Source organism: Amblyomma americanum, chromosome 4 (assembly GCF_052857255.1).
Source record: "Amblyomma americanum isolate KBUSLIRL-KWMA chromosome 4, ASM5285725v1, whole genome shotgun sequence".
Taxonomy (NCBI): Eukaryota; Metazoa; Arthropoda; class Arachnida; order Ixodida; family Ixodidae; genus Amblyomma; species Amblyomma americanum.
This window is the reverse complement of record NC_135500.1, coordinates 222,539,752-222,559,968: the sequence shown is the minus strand read 5'-3', so window position 1 is coordinate 222,559,968 and position 20,217 is coordinate 222,539,752. Positions and strand designations below refer to the sequence as shown.

Genomic DNA, 20,217 nt, shown 5'->3' with positions numbered 1-20,217 from the left:
GCATGCTCATTGGTTTGGCAATTAGTGACTCGGGGCCTGTAAGGCTGGAAAATTGGGCCACGTACGTGCAGCTGTACTAGCGACTTCCGCCTTTCGACCTAAACCGGCGTGCATCCTCAGTGACTAGCAAGTGTGAATTTGCGAGTCCTGGAGGTTGCAAAAAAAGCGGCAGCCGCAGGACGGTTGTGCGCTGCTAGATTTTTTTTAGCCTTTCGACCTCACGCTCAAAGGTGACTGCATGCCCTTCGCGACTCCGGTGCGGCCCTCCCTTGCGCAAGTTCGAATGCGCTGAACGCGGCCCGCCTCTTCTTCACTTTTAAAGGCGAAGTACAGGTCCTGCAATAAGTTCGGGCTTTAGAACAGAAGGTGTTGGCCGTTGCCTTCCACAAAAAAAAAATTGCAGGTGATCAGAGAATGTTTTAGAACAATACACAAGGATAATTTCACTACACGACTCTTCCCAATCACAGAGTACCGCATATTCTGATCACTTTCGTTAGTTCGAACTTCGGTTAATTCGAACTGCGTTAGTGTTCCCATGGAGTTTGAAATAATGAGCTTGTACTAAAGTGACGTATAGTCACGCCCGGATATTTGGAGTTACTGGCTATATCGGACACACACATCACCCCCTTGAAAATCATGTGCATAGGGAAGTCGTGTATTATATCGAGCTCCAATTTCGTCGGTCGTTCCATTTACCGAACAGCGCTCTGCACCCCTGAAAATTGCGCTTCTCCAAACAGTGCTCTTCGGTGACTTTTTGAGCATGGCGGCAGGTTGGCTGCGCAGCTTTGGGCATCTGGCGGCAGTGTTTACGCTGTGAAACTGCGCAATGGGGCGAATGCGAGGTGTCCTTGAGGGTGTTCTTAGTTCCCTTGCAAGAATTCATTTTTCACACTACATTGCTGTCATGCTTTGAAGTCAGCCCAACTCCATGTGGTGTGCTTCGCTGCTGAAGGCATTGCGCAAACCAACTGTACTTTAATGAGATTATTTTGTTTATAGTGCACTGGTAACAGGATTTGTCACCTCATGACAGGCAGTGGCTAGTTCCAAAGCACCGTCTGCAGTGGCTTCGATGTGAAGCAGGTTAGGCCTAGCAACACTTAGTGAGGCAGTGCGCAGCCAGCAAGTCACTAGCGTGGGTGCAATGTATTTTTGCTTCTCAGTTACAGATCAGCTTACCTATTGCCATTTTTATATATCGAATTTTTGATACGTTCAACTACGTATTTCACGATCCCCTTCGTGTCTGACATATCTGTGTTCGATTGTATGAATCTCCTTGAATTAATCACAGAAGTTAACAGTATCACTTTCACAGCACGCCTCTTGCGTTCAGCAATAAAAACTTGACATGGCAAAAGAAATTAGCAGACCTGCACACATACTGCTCACATTTAATTCAAGATCACACAGCTGATGAGTGCACTACTCATGGATTGCAAAAAAATAAAAAGCAGCACTGTATTTTACAGCTTTGATTTCAAGCAGTCAAGTGGCTACCTATCACTGCACCATCACTGTCTCTAATACCCGTGCCAAAAGCCCATGAGAAACGCTAGTAAATGCTTAATGTCTTTTTGCTAATGCCATTATTTTCGGAGTTCATGCTACAAGTACAGATTTAATGTCATTATATGTATGCCATGATGACGATAACGGCTACAAGCGAGTCAAATATAAACAGTCCTAATGAGCAAAAATTCTCGGGAAAGTTGTCCAAATGCAGCATAAAGACTATATTGCACAAAAATTTGCTGTTCTTGGCTGTCAAGTCAAAAAAGTAGCCTTAAGGGGAGACGCAGGTCTTGAAATCATCAAAAAATGCGAAAATTTCGATTTTGCAAAAACGGCACATTCGGGATCAATACACTCTAAAGTTCTTGCCTAAAAAGTTTAAAGGCCTAAATTCAACCTCCAACTACTAAAATATCTATATATTTTGCGACTAAAGCATAGAAATCGTGATTTCGGAGTGAAATGAGGCAGGACTTCGCGCCCCTGCCATCCCACGACCACGTGCCCGATGGACGCCATCTTGGTTTTGTTTGAAATAAGGGCCCTTTCCCCATTACCTGGCATTACTCACTACTGTGAAATATTTTTGGAACGTTCACATTCCGCAGTTTTTTGAGGCCTCTACAACGACCACCGAATGGCTGGCGTGCGCACTTCAAATGCGATTTTCTCAGCTTCGAGTTTTTTGAAACATGATTGTCCTTACGGAGGTTTTTATAATGTTATCATGGTGCAACTTCAATACATTTTACATTGTTGATTCAGAAATAACTATAATGTGGAGCTATTCTGTTTTTGTTTGGCTGAGTGAAACATTACAAATTTTGTGAACCATAATGTGAGCTAACTATACTTCATAATTATGGTGCTTGAACGAAATTTAACATTTTTAAAGATGATGTACTTCAACAACAATATAATTAGCATAGCTCCAGATGGCAGATATTTGCCTACAGCCCCATTTCAATCACAACCAAAAAATGTTGAAACAAAGTGTCATAATGACCAGCAAGAATTTAATTAGTTAATCTTCAGTTATCTTTCTATAATATGGGAACTAATTGAGACACTAATATTTTTGAAAACAGGAAGAAGAAACACATACACACCTAATTTCATTACGATATCTTTAATAGAAAGTTCATTTCAAGATCCGCATCTCCCCTTACGTTCGCACGTCAGCCAGCAATGTCAGCACACAAGGCGAGGGTACGTCAGAAGTGCCAGCCAAAATGGCGCCATTTGCATCGAAAATGCAGTAATAGATACCTCATCTAAATGAAAATTATCAATAAATAATTTGCTTCTTGTTAGGAAGCTGCCTGCTTTTCTGCGCATAGAATGGGGTCGAGAGTACGCATTTCTTGGGCGAATGGGTTGTGGCGAACTCGGTAAGTTGCGAATGGCGGCAAGGCTAATGTCATTAAATTTTCGCGTGCGGCACCCTGTGAATGCCATTAGAACTTAAGGCAGTAAATACTTGCTGGCATTAAATTTGCCTCATATGGCACAGGTATTAGTTGTGGTTGGTCATTTGACAGAAAGGTCAAAGTGGAAAATCAGAAAATTACCTGAATGCATCAGGAATACACCAGACGCAACATAACAAAGTGACCACATGGCATGTCGAAAATTGTCTGCACAATGAAGCAGCTCACAGCTGTTTCGTACCTGTGCCATGATGAACTTTTCCTGGAGCATTTTGTACGTCCACTCCTTTGCATCCCGAGCAGGAATCATTGCAAGCTCTTCGATCTGTTTCTGCTCAATGTACTTTTTTTCAAGCAGCAACCTGGTTAGCAGAGAACGGCAAGAAGCAGCATGATACAGTAGAGACGAACTTGAAGGGACCAGAAAATTTGTCTTAAGTTCGTCTTACAGAAGTGCCCTTAAAAAAGATAAGTGAGCATGCTACCTGCTACACGAAAAAAATTAATACAGTTAAACCTGGATGTAACAAACCTCCATATAGAGAATTCCTCGACATTACGAAGTTTCCGAATTCCCCAAAGTCGCCTCCTTTGAAGCGCGTGTATTCCAGACCTCCATGTAACGAAGGTGTTGCGGCGGCTGACCTTGATATAACGAACTCGCTACGCCGACTATCGGTGAGCTAGTGCTGAGCTACTCAAAATTTAGAACCAGGCAAAAGTTTCATGATGATAAAGCACAAACTGACGTGAGAAGTACACTTAGTGCAACGAGTGACCGCAGCTGACAGAACGCGCTGTGAACTAGCGTCGTTGGCGCATCTCCAGTGCTCTCTATTGGAACGTCATACCACGTGGCATTACAACCGCTCATGCTCAGAAGCAGCAAAAAATAGGGCATAGCAAAAAGGAAACAAAATGAGCAGTGCATGCCCATCGCCACCGCGCGGTTGCTCGCATCAGTCCAGCGCCAATAGCTCTCGCTCATCGGGAACGGGGAGGGCGAACAGCGCCACGATGCAAGGTGAGGAGTCCGTTCCCTGGGGCAACAGCAACAGAGATGGGCAGACCGAGAGAGGGAACATGCAGGAAGAAGCATATGGCCCCTAGATCTACAGTGGCAACGCGACCGCGCGCGCTCTCCTCTAGCACGGTTGCAGTGTCCCTGCATCCCCCACCCTGCCCACCACACTTGTAGTGGTGTTGTGCGAGCCGCGGCAGAGGTGGGGGTGTCTCCGCGTTTATGACTTTGAGTAACGGGATTTTCTGTAAACATTTTCAAGGTGTTTTTACCTACATTTATTGCTTATCTTGGTTTCCATTATGCATTGTCTTTTCGAGTCTTCTCGCAAAAACTGCATGTAATGTAAACCTGAATGTAACAAAAATATTGGGACTTTTTAAAATTTCGCTAAGTTGAATTGCACAATAGCCTTTCATTGCGAGGATAATTGCAAAAATAGAATTTATTGAAGTTGTGCATGAAGCGAGGTGACGAAAGAGCATAAAATAAGCTCATGTTACACTACTAGAAAATGGCACTGGTCTAGCTTTTTTTCATGTCTTGTTTTCTCACTGTATTCCCAGCTATTTGTGCATGTGTGTGCGTGTGGTTTTCTGATTCTTGCTTTCCATTCTGTTTGAAGTGCCTCAAAGGAGCCCAGCAGGGTAGCCGTAAGTCTGTCACTTAAACTAAAGAGCATTCCGAAAAGCTTCGTCTTTGGTTTTAGTTATTTTTTTTCGGTTTCCATGAATAAACACTAACAGCCGCAGACAACACAGCCCCAAATTATGCCCATGGAAATAAAAATACCCAAGATATCTTTGCTTTGGCGATACTGCTGTCACAGGGTGTTGTGCCCCACCGCGTGCTCTGGCAGTAGCGAACGCTTCACTTCTTTCCTTGTGGTGCGTCAGTCATCACGGTTCCCATTTCTTGAAAATCTGTCTTTTGCCTCCCTGCGCTTAGTTCAAAAACATCCAAAGCGAGGAGTGCCCTTCAAATAGTCACGTGGTGGCTTGCCGCTCTGCCATAATATGTAGAAATATGCAGAGTGAGCTTTGAAATAGTGTGGTTTGCTCACAAACCGAAGAACACTTGCAACAAAACACGATGGCGTCTCACAGATCACGCGAAAAAGTGTAGGTCCATGGATGTCATGGGACTGCAAAACTGGGGAGTGAGGCAGACACGAGACCTTTGAGAAAGGGGAATGCTCTTTAGTGCACCTTTAACTTGCTCCTCCTGTAGCATAGCCATTACCAACTCCACAAGCAAGCACACCATGCGCAGTGCTGATATCTGGCCATCTCTGCGCCGCCATAATATGTGTTGCGATGCTGCGTCAGTTGAAAATGCGGCGTCGGAGTTCTTAAGCCGCAAGTCAATGAGCGGGTGCACCTCATGTGTATGCACATTTTACAGAAGGCAACGCGCAGCACATGATGCACATGCGATGCCAGCAAGATGCACCCTGCCTTTTTTGCACCAGCAAAAAGCTTCCACCCAAGAGAACACACTTCCTCAAGATGGCTTCTCCGCAGTTTTGTGCGAAAGAGCATGGAGACCATCTTACGGTGGTGCCACTCAGACTCCACCTGAATGCCATCATTCTGGTTTGATGGTTTGCGATCATTGCAAAAGTTCATCTAAACTGAAAGACCCACAAAGCAACTCGTCTTATGCGGATTTTAAAAAAAAATTGAGTTCTATGGGAAACTGACCAAATGGTTATACACTGTTCACCTTTTCTGAGAATTCATCTTAACAAGAGTCTAGTATATTATAGTTTGTCAACCAACCTTTGGTGCACGTTTGTCCAATCCCACACGCGATAAATGCTACTTTAAGCCAAGCCAGTAAGGTTACAAACCGTCTGAACACTTGCTGATGCTGAATGTGTTAGTCACAAAAAGACTACTAGTCTTACGTGCTGCATAACAAAGGGCTTACTCTTCACTAAAGCAGAAATTGCCCAAAGCACAACCCAATAAGCTCAAAAACTTCATCAATGGTTTCAACAGCTGTTCCAACAACAGTTTCAACAAATGATTTCAAGAGGATCAATTGCTAAGACGACAATCAAATGACTGAAGCTCAAACTTCTGGGTGTAGTGCAAGCACATAACCTCCTAGAACTCTGTGCCGCAAACTATGAAAGTCACTGCTTTTGACAACGCCAAGAAGCAGACATCATCAGCATCACCATTTGATGCTCAAACGCATGCCATGATTCAGTAGGTGGCTGAACAAGGTTTGTAGAGATGTATCTTTGAATTAACAACAAATTAAAGAGCAATACAGTACTTCAGAAAATGTGTGCTGATAATATGTGCTATGTGAAGTTTGTTTCAGTCACATTTCCTTTTTCCTTTATCACTCTTGGCATACCCCTTGGTAGAACACATATTTTCAAATGGCAATTGAGTCGACAGTCATCACGACTCTCAGACTAGAATCCAAAACGTCACTGCAACATCGTGAAGTCAACTGCTATTAACCAGTTCAGTAATCTCAAACCAAGGAGTTTTCTGCACATTTCAGAGTTCTGAACAACCAAGAACTACCCGGATACAGTGACACAAATCTAATCTAAGAAGGTGGAAACCAAAGTGCTTACTTTTAAGAACTGCTTTTGCTCTTCATTAACGCTGCACTTCAGAAATGCCATAATTGTACTTGTGCTCTTTTGTAGAGACAAATACTATACGCTTCTTCTTTTGACTCTGGCACCAGAGACATCCAACAAGCTGCACTGTTTTTCTGACCACAGTATTTTTTTTTTCTACAAAATAAGCTACCTTTATAAATTACATAATTTGACACCAATTATGCTGCTATGACTGTTAATATGAAACACACAGCTGTGAGTACGCTGCACTTGAGAGCATACGGTGCTCCACTGACCTGAATGACCAGTGACATGATGGCTACTGGGCTGCCTGGGCAGCTATGCTCAATCAGTTGTGGAGTCATTATTAGTTCCAGGCCAACACAGGTAAAACTTAACATTGCTATGGTGACACTGACGCTGCAGATCAAAGATAACACCCTCTTTCAGGCACAGTGTTCAGCAGCTCACAAAAGGCATAAGCCCATGCATGATGGTACACATATGAAACCTAGCAGCCTGAATAAACTTGAGTTTCCCACCAGTAATTCTGCTTCAAACCCAGAGCTCCTACGTCTGGTATCTGTAAACTAGAAGACACATGCCTCACTCACAAGCTATGGCATCAGCTACTGGCAACAATCTCTGAGTTTTTGTTTAGTTTTGAGCACTAACTGCCACAGGTGAGGTCTTACTTTGAACATGTCCAATATTTGAACCCACCAGCCACCAGTTTTTTGAGCGCCAGTGGAAAGACTCACAACATGCATGACTCCAATAATAAGGCAGTGACATGACACACCTAAATATACGGCAGCTTTTGGCTCCAAAGCGGTCCTGAACAATGGACGTAAGGACAGCCTCAGCAAGAAGGCGCATTGCACGTTCCAAGTTGACACTGAACATGCCGCCCCGCTCATCCGTACGCCGCACCAGGAGCAAAGCATCATCCGCAATGAGACTCAGGTATGAATCTAGCTCCTGTAGGAAAAGAACAAGTGTACAAGTAAGCATGTTGAAATAGCACCCTTTCCGAAACACTCCATTGGAGAGAATAGACAGTCACAAAAATTAGTCCATTGTTGAAATGAGTGAAACTGCACTACAAAAACTGCTGGCGGTTTAGTATTGCTAACCACGAAATGTTGTGCGAAAGCAGTTTTTTCCAAGTGGACACCAAAGCCACGTACCTGAAAGCGCGACTGAAAGAGTGTTTCCTCTCTTTCATGACTTGCGCGCAGATGGAAGTCGAAGACAACGACATGCAATGCACAGCGCGAGACTGTGCTGCAGTGTAACACGAGACATGATTGGCTGCGGCAATAGCGTAGTGCTTTTGTGCAGTGGCCAGCGAAGCTGATCTGTTCACGCTGCCACGGGTTTGAAATGCAATATTTATTTAATTTCTCTAAGTTGGCCAAGGCCACCCTCATTCAAAGTCTCGTTTATTTCCCTCCATTCTCTGCATCATGTGACTAACTTCAGAGGTTTCATCACACACTGGCATTTTCCAGGTTAGGAGGCCAATAGTGCTTTTGTACTAAAAATTCAGTAAAGTAGGGCTTTGGAAAAAATACACCTTCCAGTAAGCCTGAATAGACTACAACATTCTACATCAACGCTGATGTTTCTAACAATAGTATTCATCCCAAAAGAACTCCCGTATGCATCCAACACTGTGGAACACGTTCCTTAATCTAAACCAAACATGCACTCACAACAGCTGAATCAACAACCACTTGCATTAGTCTAAACATGATAAGAGCCTGGTGCTGTCACAGACTAAAGCCCATCATTGTTCTGATACCAGGCATTTCAAATTCCCCAATGATGACGTCGTCACGATTATTAGTTTCTAAGTTAAGTTCAAGGAAACATGCAAAACAACTTTGACTGCAAATGCGCATGTTGAACAATAAGCTGTAAAAGGCATAAACTCCAAGATACAAGGCGCAACTTCCCCAACAGTCAATTCTTCTGAAAAGGCATAAGTACAGACCCTTCCTGAAACAAAAGCGCGCAGTAGAATGCACTTCACAGCTAAATCGGAGAACTGTTCGAGCTCAAATTTCGCGGAAAAAAAGCACTTGGTAGGCAGAATTGGTTTATACCACATTTGTTCGGGCTTCTTGCCTAACTCAATAAGAAAAGGTCGAATATTCGCATTGTCTGCGGCGATGACGAAACGAAACGGGTCGCTTTTTCAGCGATTGCACTGGTGGCGCCATCTTGTTTGTCGGCCATGGAGATCCAGCAAAGGAGGTGGGTGAGTGTTTTGCGGGAGGTTTGAAGATGCTGTAGCCCGGAAGACTTCAAACTTGGTGCGGTTTTGACCAAAATAAGCTTTCTGTGATCACTGATGAAGTAGTTGCTTAAGTCCTCAAACCTCCTATAAAAGACCCCGATCCTTCACCTGATCTCCATGGCCTACCAATGGGATGGCGCCGCCGTAGCAATCGCTGAGAGAGTGGCCTGTTTCGTTTCGGCATCGCCACAGACGATGCGAACATGAGACTTCTTATTGATTTAGGCAAGTACCCCAAACAAATGTGATATAAAACAATTCTGCTGACCAAATGCCATTTCTGTGCGAAATCTGTGCTTGACCAATTCACCAGTTCAGCTGTGAGGAGCATTCTATGGTGCGCGTTTAAGTGTGGAACAGTCTGTAAATTGAAGCCCAATAAAGCACACCATCCGCGCGAGATAGTAGCCGGGAAGTGCTCACAAAAAAATGTAGTGTTGTTTTATAGTTTTCTTTTTTACTTATGGCAGAGTCCTTAAATGCTCTTCAGCTTATGGTAAAGGCTAGGGTGCCTTGATGGCCAGTGCTTTCAGGGTGAAGACACCACTCTCGGCGGGGGCAAGTTGGGTCCCACTCTCCCATTCGGCTGCACTGAGCGCAATGCAGCGGCGTGCCGTTTCAAAGAGAAAACGGCAGCTGCCGTGTGGAATTCAGAAAATTCGGTATTCTACCAAGACAGAGTGGTACTAGAGATTGTTTAAAAAGTGAATTGGATTAGTTACTCCAAAGTATACAATCTTTCGCAGCTAATCTATTGATAAAATCAGCGCCTTGTGAAGAGTCAGTGCGCTGAAGTGTGTAGGTTCTCTTCCGTCCTGTTCCTTTTGCGCTGTGTTCCGTCATAATAGCATTCTTCCAACGTACCTAGCATATTTTAGTGCAATCTCTTGACCCGGAAACTCTACATTTTGATTACTTTTCCAACAATCAGGATTACTTATTTCGAGCAGCAGTTGCATATTCGCCAAAGACAGCCATTAAACAGCTTCTCGTTCGCCTTGAAATCAATTCGAGAAGGCGCCTTGTATGGCTGCTAATTTCAATAATTATGAAGAAGATGATGATGATAGCGAATTTTTATGGCACAAGGACATCTGCGGCCAAAGAGCGCCATGGCACAAGGTATTTTTCGTTTGCTCAAGGTGGGGGTGAAAGACCCATTTCCAAAGCATTTCACCCTGCCGAGCACCCTGCCGAGCACCTGGTGCCGAGCACCAGGGCCAGGGGAAGCTTGTACCCATTGTATTACCATGGGCACCCAACAATTATGAAGATTCAAAGTTAAGTTGTGCATTATACCTCCGTCCCCAGCAGAAACTGTTCTGGAAAGCAAGCATTTAGCATGCTTTATCTCGCATACTTTAAAGTTAACTGTTGGTCCAGCCGTCTGGTTTGACCAACGATTGCCATTTTTTTTTGGCGCACTGTCACAAACAAAGCGAAATAGCCAGTGCCCTTTACTAGTATGGGCAGAACACCCGGAAACACAACAGTCGCACATAGCTTGATCTCTGACTGCTGCATCACAGAACACGAGCTCACTTCAAGCAAAGGGGCGTGGCCCGATGGGCGAAATCGCCTGTTTTCATCTCATTTTCACATGTTTCGTGCGTTCTCCACCGCCCTTCTTCTCCCAATTAGACGCGCCTTGTTGTCATTACGCGTCGTGGCCTTTCTCCTCCCGATTACAGCCGCCTCGGTACACATCGCACCTTCTCCACCTCGCTGTTAGAAGTCGCACATTTTGTCTACCAGACCAGAAGCACTTGCGCCGATAACGTAGGCCAGGAAAGCTGAAAGGCGAGTGTTAAAACCTGCCAGGCCACATCAAAATTCGCCGAGTGCCTTCTACACAACCTGACCGCGAAGACGTTTCTCAATAAGGCAGCCATATTGTTTAGGCGCTCTTGCGGGTAAGCGAGTATGTGAAGCTCTTGTCACAGTGTTTTGTTCAGTTTTATCTTAATGCCACGAAGATTATAACCCCTCACCTCTCTCTACTTCTTTCCACCAGCTCACTACGAATATCCTGGCACCAAACCTATCTTCTGTGCATCAGTAAGCAAAGAAGTCGTGGCTGTGTGATGCCAACTAAAGGTGGCTTTTTTTCCAGTAGTGGTTTTTCCTTCCTTTTTGTGTCGCTTTTAAAGAAACAACTGCGCAAAAAAAGCTCTTTGCATTGCCGTCACGCAGCCACATCAGTAAAATTCGTCACACGTGTTTCTGGGCAACCATGTCCTAGAGATTACTTTATTTATTTTCTTGCCTCTTTCGATGACAGCAGCAGAGATGAGAGCTTGTCTGTCGTGTTCAATAGCCCGCGTCTTCCTGCACACTTCACCTCAAACGTGGTTTTCCAACTAGCCCAGACCCATTCGTTAATGAGAGATCTATTGCCCTCCCCGACGACTATCGAGTGATGCAACAAGCCAGCGTCTCTTGGAAACTGGCGCAGACGGTTCCGTGGAAGCGAGTAAGGCTTCGGCTCCTCTTTGTCAGTTTAGCCTGGCGGGGCAATGGTATTCAAAATAAGTAGTTATCAGAGGCTGATTTTGTGAGGTCTCTTTGTGAATCAGTCCCTTTTAATAATTTTTCTTCATGTTTTGAAATAAAGAAAATAAACTGTTTAGTCGGGGTGTGCAAATACTGTATTGAAATTTTCAAATACGAATCGAATACAAACATGAAGAAAAAATGGCTTCGAATATCGAATCGAATATCTGGTCAGCACAAACAATAAATTCAAAAAAGATAAACAAGCAAACATTGTTGCTCATATTTTTTTCAAAATAGTGTATGGCCTTTGCAACTGAAATGAACAAAACTAGACTGCCTGAGCACCCTATAAAAAAACAAAAAACATGGTGTGCACAGAAATGTATCCTGCTTAATTGAACAGAATAACAGTATCCGACCTGTAATGTGGTCATGCAAAATGAAATCCATAACATAAAAAGACTCGAAACAGGCCAGTAAAACCTCATTAATTCGGAGTTCAAAGAATCGACAGAAATGCCCGGGTTATTCGAAGGTTGATTTATAAAATGCCCTGTGGCCCAGAAAAAAAAAACTGCCGAAAATGCGGTAGTCTTATGAGGCGGCTCTATCGTGCAAACACCTGTAAGCCCGTGACGAGCACCGAGTTTCGGCATGCTAGAAGACATCGCGAACGTAAGCGAGGTGGGAACACACACTGACATCGGAATGGCGAGACTGCTTCTAAAAAGGACAAAAAAAATGACCAGCGATGTATCAGCCAGTGTCTGAAAGCAGCACGGTGCTGAGATTGGACTACTGGCGAATGCACGAGCCGACAGTTTCCATTGCCAAGGGACAGTGGCAAAGCTCAGAAACCAAAACTACGTGGCCAGGTTATTTTTTTAACCTAGTGACAGGGGTCCTTCGAACGTTGTCACACATGCTGTTACACCCACTTAAGAGGTGCAAGGGTTACAGTGCACCATGCAATAGGCGGGATTTTTACAGGATCGCTTGCGCTGTTTCGACACCTCGACTCGCCCCTGCGGGAGCCTCACGTGAAATTCCACAAGTAGGCTTTCCCGCATAGCGTAGTTGACCAAAACAAGATGGTGGCGGTCACGCTCAGAGAGTTATTAAGGTGACAGGACGAATGCCATGGGTGTGGGCATTCATTATAAAACATATTACGGAAGGATAAAAAATGGCAGTGGCTTAGCTCGGCTATGCCAGAATATACGTAGTGAGAGGTACGTTTCCCTGGCTAAGCTTGTTGTGGTCACTGTTAGGTTTAGCAATGAGAGCAGCTATGCTGCTCGGCAGTCTGGCATCTTTGTTTGGCAAGCCGTTCCTCTCTCTGTTCGAGCGTCTCCGCTGCTCTCTTAGCCTTCTTATGCTCATTCTCTCTTTGTTGAGTAGCCAACTGCCAGGCGACAACCTCAGGATCGAAAGAGTTAATGTTCTCTTGTCTATATCGCCGTTTAGCAGCGGCTGGACTCTTCTTCTCTGCATCAATGTCAAATGTTGTGATACAGCCGCCCATACATCTCCGCCCTTTATACGCAATGCTACGCATGCGAAGCGCGGTTCGGGTGATAGAGTGGCGTGCGTCGAGGCGGCGATGAAGTGCGCGGCCACAGCGATGGCTAAGCGCACGGTGCACCTGCTGCTCTTCTCCAGTTGCCATGGTAATGGCGCATGCGCACAATTGGCCTCTCCCATGCACCACGAAATGCTCGACTGGTAGACCAGTGTAGCTCTCGCTACAATAAACGCGGTTTCGCATTGCAATTGTTAGAAGCGGATCGTCCCCCATCTTGTTCGCAGCACGTGCGGTATGTGGGAAAGCCCACTTGCAGAATTGTGCACGAGGTCAAGCCTAGCGGCATCGCAATGCGATCGGTCCACGCGATAAACGACGGGGAAGAAAGAGAACAGGGACTTTGTATTGTTTTCCTGGAACATTGAACTCTATATTCAGATAATTTACCCAGATACTGCAGTTTTGCCACAATCGAATTTACGAAAGTGGCTTCTCGGTACGTGTGGCCGCAAATGAATGCCAATGTTCGGGACTGGGTGCATGCCTGTGCTACTTGTCAACGAGCCAAGGTCTACCGCCACCCTGTTCCGCCTGCCACGTTTTTTCTCCCACCTGATGCCCACTTTGACACGGTCGACGTAGTGGGACCCCTCCTGCCTTTTCAGGGTCAACGCTACTTACTTACCTACGTGGACCGGTACACTCAGTAGCTTGAAGCTACACCGCTTCCTGATACTTCGGCCTCCACCATCGCATCTGCTTTCCTGTCCTCCTGGGTGGCCTGCTTTGGCTGTCCATCTACCATTATCACAGACCATGGTCCCCACTTCGAATCATCCCTCTTTGCTGAACTCCTTCACCTTGCCGGCATGATTCGCCTGCGCACCACAACCTACCACGCCTAGACCAATGGCCTGGTCAAATGATTTCACCGCTTCCTCAAGGAGGCCCTCACCACCCAAGCATCGCCAATGCAATGGGTTCAGCACTTGCCTATTGCCTTACTGGGCATAGCTCTGCCTGCAAACAAGACCTCTGCTGTTCCACGGCTGAGCTTGTTTATGGCACTTCCTTACGCCTCCCGAATGACTTCCTCGGTCGGCCATTCACCCTCACCTCCCCATCCCACCGACTACAAACAACTTCCTCATGAAGTATTTCGCAACCATCAACCTCAACCGCTGCATCCTGGGCCCACTCATCAAACTTGCATCTCCTCTGACCTCAGGACGGCTACGCATGTTTTTGTGTAGCACGACTCCCGCCGGCGCCCACTTCAGCCGCAATGCCGCGAGCCGTTTCGTGTTCTAGATCTCCGTCTCAACTCATACAATCATAGATATGGACGGCTTGTCCGATGCTATAGCCTTGGAACGGCTGAAGCCTGCCTGCCTCCTTAACAACACCGCCTCTCCTTCCACCACCACTCGTCTCTCCGCCACTACCATGGTACCGCGCAGTGTTCAATGGCACCCCAGTATAACTCTCACTCCTCGCTTTGGGCGGAGCCCTGTAGCAGCACCCTCTCTGGATGAGTGAAGCGGCCGAAAAAGACGAAGTGATACAAGCAGCTCGTGCTCCGAGATGGCACTCGGATGATGAAGAGGAATTAAAAAAACCTGTTCTTGAGTCCGCGACCGACTGATTCGGGTCCTTCCTCCCGACGGGGCTCAACAACAGCATCCAGAATCTGTAGGGCTTTATAGTTCTCATAATCCTCTGCATGTACCACATGTCTTAAACATCCTGTGATGGCTTTCCGTCCGCATGAGCAGCTGTCGATGGAAGTGAGGCAGCAATGATGGGGGCACGCAGAATGGGCGTAATTACAGCAAGTGTGCAAGATTCTGCGCTGTTTTCACGACAGCCACTTGAATCCTGCACAATACTTGTCTGTTGGGATCTATAAATTGTGTTTTTAAGCTGTAGGCGAAAAGGCAAACTTGGATGACAGAAAAATTTCTAACATCTCTAACTGGTTTGGCCAGTGCTCTATCAATTCTGGAAAGATAGCTGCTTGACATGCCACTGCTGTAGAGGAAGAGAGAGAAAAAATTGCATTTCACAAAGGAGGAGACTGAGTGCTCGCAACTGGAATTTCCTCAGCAAGGCATTCAAGCTTAGCTGCATGGCTTGCAAGCCGCAGATTTTTGTTTAAAATTATAATAAATTTAAGCTCCCTCAAGTCATACCAAAGACAGGATTATGCTTACCACAGAAACCGGCTGTAAACTAACACATAATGGCACATTTAACCTGCGATCAGAACATTGTACTAGTAATGTCGGTCCTCAACACTGCTGCATAAAATTTTGATATTTGATCCAACTTTCTCCTTCAAGGAAAAGTCATGTCTCTGGGAAACATTTTCATCGCAAAGAACACTTAATATTTCCTAGCTGAGTCATGTCATTCAATATAAAAAAAAAAGGAAAAAAGAGGCAGACAGCTTGGATTAAAATGATATAGCAGCTATGTGTTAAGGTTCCACAAGGTGATAGCCACCAATGGTTCACTCTGTGAATCTCAAGAGTTGCAGCGCTCTTTACAGACACTTATGCACCCTTCAAGCTTCGACAATAAACCAAGCCATCTAGGGATTTCCCAGCGCTAAGCAAATGCTTTGGTTCAGCAGCTTTTTATCACTGAAATTTTGCTCACACTGCTCATAAGGAAGCGAAGGGTAGCATATAGATTATAGTCTTTTTTCCTTCTTTATTCATACTGTCAGCCCTGTTGAAGGGCCATTACAGGAGTGGAAACCACGCACAGAAAAAAGAAAAAACAAAAAATCCAACAAATCAAATAAGGTTAACATGCAATGCATACAAACAACTGATCACACTGGATAGCAGATACGTATGAATTAACACTGATTACACAGGACAGCAGCAATGTATGCAATCCATACAGCTCACTATGGCACACACAGACACAATGCGAAACTCAAGCTTTCTTAAAGATAATTGAAAGATAATGCTACTTAACACAGACAAACAATAAGTGAAAAGCGCATATTGGTAATACCCTGCACTCCCGGAGTATGTAACACTGTGTTAATTATTCAAAAAAGCATTGAGGGAATCAGACTTAACTAGTGAATCAGGAAGCACGTTCTATTCCTTAATAGTTCTAGGAAAGAAACTATACTTAAATGCCCCGCTATGGGTTACTGGAGGCGGAATATACCGTATTTGCACGATTGTAAGTCGACCTATTTCTCAAAATTTGAAAATAAGAAGTGGGGGGGGAGGGGGGGGGGTCTACTTACAATCAAAACGAAAACATGGCACTATAAGTAAAGGCGAGACAAACGAGATGTCGGGCATGCTACAGCGTGGTTGCATTTTTGCTGCGCGGCTCCGTCACATCGCTCTTGGTGCTGGCCTTGAGCAGCTGCTATGTCAACGCGCAGAAATGGCATCTCCTCCCCCCGTGGGCAGCGGCCGATGGCGTCTATCGATAAGCATCAAACTGGCACCCAACACTCCCTACACGTGGCTGCAGACTGCGGCTGCTGATACGCGGCGGCGGCCCGATAACGCAATCGCCTTCTACAAGAAGCTAAAGCATCCAACACATTTTCTTTTTACTTTCAAATGCGTGCTCGGCGCTCAAAGGAGCGCTGATAGTTGATGGAAGGGCCGCTGTACCAATAGAGGCGGCGCCCCCCCTCGGAATCGCAGCGGCACCGGGGAGTGTCGGTAGCCGACGGAAGAGCTGACGCCATTCACACGTAGTTTCTCTTTGGTTCTGACACATTTGACTACTGCCGGTCGTGTTTCACAAGTTTTAATGTAGTGCTTCGTCAGTCATCATTTGTGCTCCATGTCCAGTATGCCACCAGCGCTGTTCACGGCTACATTCAAGATGGCTGTCATTCTTTACGCCGAATAAACGAACAAATGCGCGCCGGACCACAAGTTCGACGTTCGCAACGGGTGATACAGGTGTGGCAGCTGCAGCGAGGAAAATTTTCAGCTGTTCCACGCGATGCCGTGATGTGGCTGTTTGCGAAGTGCGGAATTTTGCTGGACGACGATGTTAGAATGACGTGCTGTGGGACCGCAGCAGCGATCAAGACGGCAGCGCTAGTGAGGACGATGGCGAAAGTGTGGACGAGTAGTCCAGTGACTAACACATTTTTGTTTTCGAATGTGCCCATGGGCATGGCCGCGCGCGGCAGCCGATAGCGGCTGGCGATAAACGGCGGCCGCTGTATCATGCTATCGCGTTCAACTATTCAAGGCCAAGCTCAAACAACCTCGAAGTTTTTTTTTTTTTTTTTCGAAAATGTGATTTGGGAGGGTCGACTTAAATTCAAGTCGACTTACTATCGTGTAAATACGGTACACGCTGTGGCGGTGTCTAGAGGTTTCATTAGTAAGAATAACAAAATATCTGGCCCTGTTGATGTTTATTTCGTCATTTACAGTCGAGCCCACATATAACGGCCCCACTTAAGACGAACTTTCGCTTATGACGAACGAGACCTGCGCGACCGTCAAAATATGCATTGTTTCAATGGCACGAAATCACACATATAACGAACGTCATTAAGCCCCGCTGATCGGTTACAGCGAACGGACGGCGTAAACCCGGCGCCATGATGCGAGATAACCTGCCTCCAACCCCTTTGTGCGCCCGCAGCGCGACATGATTTCCCGAGCCTCATCGTGGGCGAACTGCCCGCCCCGTTTCGTACCGCTTTAAAGTCAGCTACCCTTCCCCCGCCCCCAACAAGACCCTTCCAAGATCGCCCTCCCGCCCCTCCTCGCAACTCCGCTCCCCTCTCCTCACTCTTTTGCAAATCCGCGCGTGGCCTCCGCGATCAACCACGCTGCCGCCGGTGCCGACTGTGGAGACCACGATCCGTGAAGCAGGCCTTCTGTGGGAGCCAAGAGGTGGCCGCACTGACGCTCACGGACGCCCCTCGTTGGTCTCTCTGCTGGCGCTGTGCGTCTGTTTCTTTAGCTTGATTGGCTTGATTGCCGCCTGTGCACGTTGCACGTCTACCCCATCGCGCGCTTTTGTCACTCTTGTTGCGGTGCGGACGTTTCGTTGGCTTCGTTCAAATCTCGGGCCCTGGTTGTAATTCGGGATGGCGGACGGCAACACCGTGCCCATTTCCATTGTATTCAGCGGTAAATGAAGATGTCTTTTTTGCAAATTTGTAACCCCCCTGCTGTAACACCTTCGGGCAATGCAGGGTAATTATTGAATAAAGAATAAAGAGATGATGAAAGCAGCCAGGTGACGTCCACTGGCGTGCGGAACTGCTTCCGCAATGCTGGCTTCGTCGACAGTGTCTGATGCCGAGCCTGATGCTTCGGAAGATGACCAGCCCAGTGGCGATTTGTGGCAGCGCGTTGTCGACTCCGACATGGGGGGTCATGACATTGGTTGGGGTGATTTTATTTCTGCCGATGACGTCAGCGACACCGTGGAACCGTGCACGGATGAGGGCATCGTTTCTGAAGTGCGGGACGAGAGTGACGCGGAGGAATCAGATGAGGATGAAACTTCGGAGCCAGCACCCATAAGCGCACCTGTAGCAATGGGCTACATAGAGAACCTCAGACAACTTTTCTATGCCAAGGGCCTCAGCGAAGAGCACGCTTCTGCTTTAAATAAACTGGAAACCTCCCTCATCGGATCTACGCTGCAAAAACAGACGTCCGGCACGAGCTTTTTCGCAAAGAGAAAATTGTTTTTTGACAAGCAACTGTCTTTAAAGCTGTGGTCCACTGACTACGAACTTCGGGATATAACGAACAGACGCCGCGTGACGCTCATGTTCGTTGTAAGCGGGCTCAACTGTATAAGAAGAAACAGAAATATCACCCTGTCATACTTGCTCCTTATTTCTAAATTGGGGAAGTTTGCAAGATGACATAACTTTAAAGGGGAGTGAAATCGACCATATTCGTTCAAGATAAACCGTGAAGCTAACCACAGAACATTTTCCACTTTGTTACGGTTTTTCTCTGTGTAAGGATCCCAAACAATTTTCGCGTACTCAATTATAGGTCTAACCAATGTCCTATAAGCTAAATTTTTAATTTCAGGCGATGCACTCTTGAAATTGCGCCTTAGACTCCAAAGCGCTTTGGCAGCCTTATTACATGTTTCCTCTGTGTGTCTATCTATTCCATCTCAAGTCGCTTCTAAAATTATTAAACCAAGATATTTATGCTCCTCTACCCTTCCAAGCTCTTTTTCGTACATGCGGTACGAAAATTGCAGGATCATATTTTTCCTAGTAATAGACATGCATACCAAATTTATGGGATTGATTACCATTTACCAAACATACCAAAATTTCCTCATCAAAGCCGGTCCTAATGAGAAACAAATTAAACAGAAGCACTGCTTTAGATAAGCACTGTCAAAATCCACTGAAAAAACAAGTCAAACAAAATTTCTGAAATCTGCTTGACACTGCCTAAAGTATAATTTTATCTCCAATCAATGAAACAAGAAAAGCTGCTGGCACAAACATCACCTGTGAGGAGATGTTGATCTCTTTCTTGAGAGCCAGGTGGATCTCACTGCGGCTGACAGGGGCACTGAACACGTCCTTTGGATGGGACCGGGTCTCCGACAGCCGCAGTATGGTGCGCACGACTTCTGCGGCCTTGCTGCCCATCCGCTTTGACACTGCCTGTACTACCGCCTGGTCTCTGCAACAACAGCATTGCTTTGAGAGGTTATTAATGTGACATCACTTGCATGGCATGCCTAGGAGCGCTGCAGTGTTTCCCTTTCACCTGAGCACTAGTGGATCCTTGTATAACAAGGTACAATTTCTACAAATGCCAATGCAGTAAAATGCGCTGAAATTTCAAAAATCTTACACAGAAAGGTATCATGCCAAGCCTGTGAAGTGAAGTGAACATAGCGTGAAGAAGAAGAAGGGCATTAGCCTAGCCGCACTGCCATTGCTCACAGCGAGAGCCCACTGACTCTGACAGACCAGGGACAGTTTCGCCGCTGCCCAAGCGCTAACCTAAGCCCCAGTTACATTTGGTGGAGGTTCAGTTTCCCATCCTCTTACTGCCCTGGACCTTTGCAGCTGCACGCTACCGGCCCCCAGTATGCCCAAAGACGCCAACTGCCAAGCCATGCACGTGGGCTCAGCAGACCTCTGTTCCAGCTCCCTCCAGCAGCGGGACCCCGCCCTCTTCAGCGGACCCAACAATCATGACGTTGAAGACTGGCTCACATCAGCAGTCTTTCAGATGCTGCTGTCGCAAGATCTCTGCAGAGTTGCTGAAGTTGTCAGTCTCTGCCACAGCTACGACGAGCTGTGCAAGCAGAGGCCAC

At 46.1% G+C, this 20,217-nt stretch overlaps 1 protein-coding gene across 1 annotated transcript in view; it reads right to left on the bottom strand.

Annotated features, from left to right (window-relative positions):
- Polr3C (RNA polymerase III subunit C) overlaps positions 1 to 20,217 on the bottom strand; it is an 81,267-nt gene that overhangs the window by 32,314 nt on the left and 28,736 nt on the right. Inside the window, exons 6-8 of the mRNA XM_077663608.1 lie at positions 19,397 to 19,574; positions 7,368 to 7,546; positions 3,196 to 3,316 (exon numbers count right to left, since the gene is read on the bottom strand). Of these exons, the coding sequence (XP_077519734.1) occupies positions 3,196 to 3,316; positions 7,368 to 7,546; positions 19,397 to 19,574 (478 nt within the window). The remainder of the gene's footprint in view (positions 1 to 3,195; positions 3,317 to 7,367; positions 7,547 to 19,396; positions 19,575 to 20,217) is intronic.